The 8634-nt window shown below is 38.7% G+C and overlaps 1 protein-coding gene across 3 annotated transcripts in view; it reads right to left on the reverse strand.

Moving 5' to 3' along the window:
- LOC110054605 (uncharacterized) overlaps positions 1 to 7462 on the reverse strand; it is an 8669-nt gene extending 1207 nt beyond the window's left edge. The window contains exons 1-4 of one of the 3 annotated variants that reach the window (XM_020760957.2): positions 6747 to 7462; positions 1570 to 1941; positions 1142 to 1280; positions 708 to 885 (exon numbers count right to left, since the gene is read on the reverse strand). In XM_020760957.2, the coding sequence (XP_020616616.1) occupies positions 1147 to 1280; positions 1570 to 1941; positions 6747 to 7320 (1080 nt within the window). In that variant the 5' untranslated portion in view covers positions 7321 to 7462 and the 3' untranslated portion in view covers positions 708 to 885; positions 1142 to 1146. Of the gene's footprint in view, positions 348 to 707; positions 886 to 1141; positions 1281 to 1569; positions 1942 to 3584; positions 3910 to 4549; positions 4786 to 5335; positions 5678 to 6746 lie in introns of those variants that run through there. The other 2 variants (XM_020760956.2, XM_020760955.2) reach the window with 2 other exon arrangements.
- Positions 7463 to 8634: the final 1172 nt, after the last annotated feature.

The raw sequence follows: 8634 nt of genomic DNA on the forward strand, positions 1-8634 counted from the left end.
CTTTCCAGGTGGGGTCTTCTCTTTGCAGCATTCACAGCCAGGGTTGTTCACAGTGGCGCCAAATGCACAAGGGAAAGTGAGACTAGGGCAGCAGCCAGTGTTGCATCCTGAGCAACTGACTGGGGGACCAAATCCTCCCTTGCAATTAGAACACATGGTACCGGGAGCACACCAGTCGTTTGTGCCGCATGTTCCACATCCTCCACATCCTCCACATCCACATCCAGATCCGCAAATGCCTCCAGGTGCTCCGCCACAGCCACACCCCATGTAGTCACAGCCGCCAGAGTCAAAGGCATCTCCACATCCTCCACATCCTGCACAACATCCACATCCACAACGCTTTTCTGTAATAATAGAAGTTGGAAAAGACCAAGAAAGAAGGAAAAAAGACAAAGGAATAATAAAACAAACTTGGAAAGAAACACCTCACCTACGATGCGAATTAAAATGAATCACTTTTAGAGCCATATTTTTATTCATTGATATTCATAACTTTTTTATATTCAAGTGCGTCGTTTTAATCTTCATTACGTGCTATTTAATTTCACCATGATGAGTATTTAAAAGTGCGTTTAATTACCTGCTTTTAAAATAGTCATTCCACTTTTTAATTTATCGTTTTTGCAATACACGGAACTACCTTTTAATGCTTTGTACTCTCGAGCAAATACTTGAGCAAATAACGGCAATTGACACGACAAAAGTATGCCCCATAAAACTTTATTTTTATTCGAAATTGTAATTTATTCTAAATTATTTTAAATGTCTTATCTTAAATCTACAATTTTAACAATCTACGTAGTCCAATAGTTCTCTTATTTGTTTTCTTTATTGTTATTAAATTCCACATCAGCATGTTGTCGCAGTGTTTTCAAGGGCATCCTGCAAGGAAGTATACAAAGAACGTTAATATACTGATATGAAGTTATTTCATTATCAACGCGCCCTTTCAAAAGCTCTTATTACTGTTTTATCTAATGTTCTACTTAGATTTGTTGGTACTATGCCACGTTCTTTCCCGTGATAGTACAAAATAAGTTGATCCAAAACAGAGCTCTGATATCCACATCCATATCACGATGCTCAGGTGAGAGATTTACAGCGCTTATTCGTGGGAGAGCTAGACAATGACACTCACCGTCTTCAGAAGTAATAATAAGGAGAGTATGTGTCCAATGGGACCCCATAGTATACTGGTACAAGAGGATTGAAGACATAAGGGAACGGCTGAATACTCGTAATGGCTTGCGGAACAAAGCATCGCTTGCTGCAATCACCTGGCGAGAGAAAATTTTGTTTTCGCTTAATGTAAAGGTGGTTTATTGATTTTTTTTAATCCTTTTTTCTTGCGTATCCAAATATCAACTTTACTGAAATTCTCAAGGATTGCATAAAATGAACTATCTACTGATCGATTGGGAAAATATAACCTGGCTCGAGGTCTCGACATACACTGAGAGCGAGCGCGATGATGAGGGTTATAATATTCCAAGAGAATTAATTCAAGTAGTAGAAAGGTAAGAACTCTTTCAGACCAGGGTTGTTTGTTATTTGCTAATACTTTACCTCCACGTTTTCTGCAACAGTGACAGCAGTGGCAGCAACCGTGGCAGCAACCGTGGCAACAGCCATGACAACATTCTTGGCATTCCTTGGGGACTGCTTTGGGCTTCAAGGGCTTCAATTTAAACTCAGGAACTTTGCATTCACAGCAGCATGGCCACATACATGGCCACTGGCAAAAACCTTTTTTAGGTGGCTTCTTGCAGCATTGGCAACATGGATTGTCGACGCATGCTCCAAATGTGACTGGGAATGTCATTGAATCGCCACAACCACAGCAGCCGCATCCACAGCCTCCACAACAGTGATGGCAAATATGCGGGCATCCAAAGCCACAGCAACAATTGCTGCATCCACAAAATCCTGAACGCCGAGCTATTGCAGGAAGATTAGGTAGCAAATTAGTGATAAATCTTTATATGCTACGAGCAAAAGTTCGAAAGGAAAGAAGTGCATAACCAGGTCAGCTTCGTACAAAGAATTACCATCTGCTATCAGATGTATAGCAGACTTATCCACAATACGAATAAAGAAGGGGATATTTCTTGTTGACGAAGCTGCCCTGTCTACGGTTTTGCCAAAGTAGAAGAAAGCAACCGAAAATGTGAATGGGCAGATCGCAACAAAATACTCACCAGCGATAAAGAAGAGAAGCTGGCGAGTAGCAACCAGAGTCAGCGGTCTTCGATACAAGCGAGTTTTCTGAGTTGAGGTATTTCTCTTCCTACCTCCAGCAATGAATGATGAGGACACATGTAAGCGACTGAAATATTTGTGCTCTAAGCATTGCTCACTCTTTGTGGTGTTACTAATCCGCATTGCAAAAGTGCTAAAAAACGCTTAAATATAGAAAATCCGGTTCAATTCCTAAATGCTTTGACTAAACGTAGGCAGGGCAGCTTTCGACAGCTTGTATTCGATTTAAAGCTCATTTGCTGTAATGTGATAAAATATTATGAGGTAGCCCTCTTGAGAAGATATCGAACGAGCATAATTTATTTTTACCTCCAGTTTAGTAATATTCGTCAATTTGTGCGATGACTGCGCCGAAAACTTTTATTTAAAACAACATAACCTAGGCACAGGACCAATACACTGTGAAATGATTATTTCGAGTTACTGGACATGACCAAGAGCGTACATTTTTAAGTCATATGCCAGAGATTGCATCCAAATTTTAGCACATCTAATTCTATATCGCATTTCTCGAAATGATACGCGAAGATTATCTTTAAGCGAAAGAAGAATAAAGAGACCGTTGGCCTATCTAAAATGGTAGAAATCGGTCAGTATTCGCACTTTTTTTATAAGCGGATCTTGGCGCCTCTGCCCATATCATTTAATAACATTTTCCACGAAAGAAAGAGCACGAAACACGTTTTTAAACTTTCTGACGATCGAGAGAGGAAACCTTGTTTCATTTTCACGCTGACTGAGAAAGTAATTTATTATGAACGAGAAGCGCTCGTGATCGACGAAACCACGTTTTTTACGTTTTTAACTTTGTAGACCCTTCTTACCCCCCTTCTGCCCTTCTTTTTTACATGAGGTAATTTCATTTAAACTTTAAAACGTAACAAAGTATAAAACGTGCAATAAAAAAGGCGTCCAGTGCGTTCGTCTGTGGCTGAATCTCAAATATTTCACTTCTTTTTGCTGACCAGGAGGAGTTTAGCTTTCTTTCCGCGAATTGAACAGTTTGAATTGACGTTCAAGCGTCTGAACTCGTAGCGGGAAACAATAATGGTACTATAGAAATCAATGATCTTTCATATACTCTCTTGCAATTATGGTACTGTAGCGGTTTTTCTTAGTTTGCAGGATTACAAGCTAATAATTAAATTGTATTCTGTCAGAAACCATTATTATTTTCAATCCAATAAAAGGAGAGCTTAGTTAGATGAGACGTGCTTGAAATATATAAATGCTTAAGTCCATTTATTTAGGCATTTAAGGGAAACAGCATCAGTTTAATTAATCATTAAGATGAAGTAAAGGGGTAAGAACGGTAGACACCACAAAGTTGATTTCTTTTATTTTCTAACATGCTGTCATGCAATATACTTGGTGTTCGACTGATAATGGCGTGGTGCAAAAATGTGTTTCAAAAGCAGTTTCTTTATTGGTACGTTTCTTTTGAGAATCCATGAAAACGTCGTCCTTTTGTCATTGATTGCTATCATTTTCTCATTTTGGCAATTTTTGTATTGTTACATTTTGTATCTTTTTACAAGGAAAATTACTTTGAGACATATTGTCTCATGCTAGGAAGCGACGAAACAGGGCGTGCCTCTTGAAACAGCCCTCCGCAAGGAGATGACATTTTGCGTATAGTCGTAGGACCTGAAAAAGTTAGAAAAAATTGTCAATTCAAATGATATCGGTTTAATGTTAAACAATCTTTTAAAATAAATAACGGAAATAACATGTCCTCCATCTCTAAGGAAAAAATGTCCCCACTCGGACACGACAAGCCATTTCCAAAAATTCACAGCACTGCGTTTGTCTAATTTGACAAAAAGTAAGTGTTGTTTATGGAAATGGAAGAAAGGATATATGTTTGTTAGCTCGAGCTCGCTTTGCAAATTTGATACTTTCCCTTAAAAAAATCCAAAATTCTAGACCCTACTGAATTCATTAGCTGCGTGGTTACAGTCTTTTTTTCAGAGGACGTTTTCTCTCGCTATGACAAGGTCAACCCAAAATGCATTCCTTCCTTCCTCATCGTTAAGTCAGACGGTCGACCTTATAAAAACCTGAGATGCCTCAATTTTCTTTTTTTTTTTTTTTTTTTTGCTTTCGTCTCCGTAAGGTTTTTTGTTGTGTCTTCATTGATTAAGGCTTAAACTAACGCTGGCTCAAAACCATGACTCCGTTCAACCAAGGCTTAATTCACCTGGTCTATAAAAATTGTTCAGTTACTATCATTACTATCACTGTGCCTAACTAGTCCAGTGACGTAAAACAGAAAAACTGTACTCACCTAGTAGAATGGTAAAGGGCCAAAGCCATGTCCATATCCTCCATATCCTCCATATCCTCCATATCCTCCATATCCTCCATATCCACCGAAAGGTCCGTATCCAAATGGTCCGTATCCACCGAAAGGTCCATAACCACCGAAACCATACGGACCAAAACCGCCGTAACCGTATCCAAAGCCATCACCGAATCCACCGCACCCGCAACGCTTTTCCACATCACCTCTCTTTAATGGACCTGCAAAGTGTAATAGATTGAATTGTGATTATCTGTAGTAAGTATATGCACTTCTCATTTTCACTTGCATTCATTTAAGGACACTTTTAGTTCCACGATAAATGTATTAAGATAAGCAAATATTTGCACCAGAAACATTTGCCTCACAGCTGTTTTTTGCGGCGAGTATGTGAACTGTTTGATCTGGATTTTTGACAAGATTGTTTCATTAGAAAGGTTTTAAAGTATGTATGTATCAATGGTAAGAATGAGTCATGTGATTATGTCAAGAGAAACCCTAAGACTTAAAGGTAATTAAATGTCAAGTAAAACTGAACAACAGCTCGTCACAAAAATCCGAGTGACTAAACTTACGTATTGACTGAGGCTAATGACTAAGGACCTTCCCCCCTCAATAAATGGTTTTATCTTTAATAAAGCATAATAAAATGAGGAAAGGTAAATTGAAATCCGAGTGACTAAAATCAGTTATCTTAAACGCAAGTTTTCTTCCAGAACTTCGAATTCAAAGGAAGGACTTTACAAACTAACAGCAAAGATGTCAACTAACCTGCGCTCTTCTTTCCGCCGCAGCATCCATGGCAGTGTGGACAGTGGCACATCGGTTTGGGCTTGATTGGTGTGAATTTAAACTTAGGCGGGTCACATTCGCAGCAGCAGGGCCACATGCAAGGCCACTGACATTTGCCTTTCGGTGGCTTTTTCTGACAGCATTCGCAGCACGGATTGTTAACACATGCACCGAACGTGACGGGGAAGTTCAGATGCGGACAGCAACCGCACCCGCAGCCTCCGCAGCAATGGGGGCATTCAAAGCCGCCACAGCAGTTACCACAGCCGCAGCCTTCACCTGGTTCACCCCAGCAACCACAACAGCTACGTTTATCTTGGACTGTTCATGCAAGTAGTATCATGCAACATGCAAAAATATAACATGCAAATTTATAAAGTTAGTCCATGCAAAATTTGCTGTTTTAAATATAATTTTCTATCCAGCTGCGACGCTGAAATTTAGCACAAAACTTTCATTTTTGATATGAGGGCTCTTTCTTCGGACGTGTTTGCTGGGCGTATCAATTACACAGGGGAGAAAATAATGACGACTTGGATTATCAATACAATTAGCTAGTTCCGTATGCGACGAACTACATGTAGGCATACGTTTCGATCCAGACATAAACATTTTAGAAGCTTCAGTTAATCTTTCAAATGAGGTTACCCCTTTTTTAAAGCCACGATAAACGTGCCTTCTTAAGAACTTTGCAGTGTTAAAAGATTTCAGCTCGTGAATTATTCTTTTGTTCAAAACTCTAACCATTCAATTTCACTTTCAAATAAGAAACAAGGATCTTTTGATATTTCATAGTGAAGAAGTTTTGATCAGGAAATACAATATTTAGCCTTAACGTAAATAAAACACGTTTAAAAAATAAGTTCATCTCTTCTATATTGATTAGTGCAGGTGGTTATCGACCTGTAATCTTTGAACGCTTCATTTAACAACAAGAAATTCCTTTGAACCCTTAAACTCCTAAACATCTGGTTACCTTTCAGCGCTGTGGTAATTTTAAGTCTTTGCTAAAGAAAGTCAAGACTTGATTTGTTTTGCCTCCTAAAATTCGAAGACACAACCGAATTGCAAAGCGCCAAAGTCCGATAAAATATTAATGATTTGGTCTTTGCGATTACGATTTTCCCTGAAACATTGTATTTAGAAGTCGAATATCCCGTTTAAAATGCTACGACCTCTAGATATTTATTAATTTTACGCTAAGAGAAATTTTCCGAGGATATTCATTAAGCGGGTCATTTATTACATACCTCGTAAAGAGCTAAACTGGCAATTCTTGTTTGGCCAATTTTTCAACTTACCCCCTTAAGACTCAACATATATTTAATACATGGCTGTAAACAATGTTAAGATAGAAACAAATCATTATTTAAGACGAAAATGAATCTACCTTGTGCACTCTTGGAAGGCTTTTTGCTATCATCAACGGATCGCTTCTCGGGTTTGTCCTTTTCTTTGTCTGAATCGTCTATCACCACTCCTTTGATTTTTCCATTGCCGCTTCCCTGAAGCACGAGATGATCGGAGTCAAGATCTACACTTTCTTCCCCAGATGACTCTTGATCATTCTGTTGGTCGTTGAGATCAGGTTCCTCCTCTTTGTCTTCCTCCTCATCTTCTTCCTTGTCTTCCTTCTTCTCATCGTCATCCTTCTTTTCCTCATCCTCCTTCTTTTCTTCGTCTTCCTTTTTCTCTTCACCTTCCTTCTCGTCTTCGTCGTCGTTTTTCACATCATCTTCTTTTTTCTCTTCATCAGATTTTTCTTCCTCCTTATCCGCCTCTTCTTCCTCATCATCTTTGGCCTTTTCATCGTCACTGGCCTCTTCACTTTTCTCCTTGGCCTCCATTACGTCCATAACATTTTCATTTTCTATCTTGTAAGAGGAGGCCACAGGAACGGCTGATGTTTGATAGACGACAACAAATAATGTGAAAACTACCAATAACAAGGTAGTTTTCATCATCTTTCGCTGCTGTGTTTTTCTAAACCTTAGGCGCAACAAATAGAGGTATCGTAAACAACAACAATGTAACTAACTATCTTCGCCTCGATATATTGTCTCATAAACTGCAATTCCCGTAAAATGACTTGAAATTAGGTAAGATTTGAAATATTTACTACATGAATTTTGGTTGGCTAGGGTGTTCTATTGTGTGATTACTTCTTCTTTAATTCTATTGGATGACAGGTCATTTACAAATTAGGTGACACCTCATTGTTTCCAAATTCGGAAACAAGGTCAAATTTCCGGTTGGTCACTTCTGTTAAACTTTGTCCAGTCTTTGCAGGCAAGGAGAGCCTAGAGTTTGAACTTACTTTTCTTTATTGTGCGCGGTTGAGAAAAAAAAAAAACATCACATCTCAGCGTCCAGTACAATTTTGTTTACAAGTCACCCTTTTCCAATCGATACTTCTCATTAATTTTGCAAAACTCTCTTTTCTTGTCAATTCAAGCTTATAACAAGACGCGTGAATGCACCACCAACTGCCAGCGTTTAGTTAGAAGAGGCTTTGATTTATCGCTTTGTGTCGAAAATTAATGAACTGTAGCAATTTTACTACAAAGATGGTTCAGAAAATTAACAAACAGTGCTCGGTTAAAAATGGAGGCAGACTGCTGAATTACGAAAACCTTTTTTGAAATTACGGGAATAGTAATAATTTTATTCTTCTCGACGAAGAAGGCAAAATGTCGACGCAGGAAAAGATAAAACAACTGACAGGTTAAATGCATACCAGAGGTCGAAATGGCATTTCTGCAAGAAATTGAAATACACCAATAGTTGAAAATACATGTAACATCGAGACACAGTTTTCCTTGAAAGGGAAGGTCAAAGGAATGTTTGTTGTGTGAATTAGTGGCTATATTTTATCCACACGTTTTAAGATAAACACATAAACAAACAAATCAACAGGAGTGTTTAAATTTAGTTGGAAGACAAGCAAAGCAATCAAAATCCATATTGCGTTCAAAATCAGTGCTGAGTCGTAAGAAAGAAAACTCATGAAAAAACTGAGACCCAACAGAGAATTTTATTTTGCATATGCATCGCAGTCGGGTAGGCGGATTTCACCGCGCCCAGATACCAAATAATATACTGATCGGGCTGACCATTTGATAACAGATAATCCTCCCTTTGTCTGTTTAGTTCACATCTCAATTTAGGTGTTCATCAAGAAAACATCACCCCGCTGAAAATCTTTGTAAAATAGGTTTCGCCGCAAGTGAAACTTTGCTAAGGCGAACGAGTAATCAGTCCCTGGTATCCTGTTGACA

This window comes from Orbicella faveolata, unplaced genomic scaffold, assembly GCF_042242905.1.
Source record: "Orbicella faveolata isolate gen_17 unplaced genomic scaffold, um_ofav_v1 contig_1, whole genome shotgun sequence".
Classification (NCBI taxonomy): Eukaryota; Metazoa; Cnidaria; class Anthozoa; order Scleractinia; family Merulinidae; genus Orbicella; species Orbicella faveolata.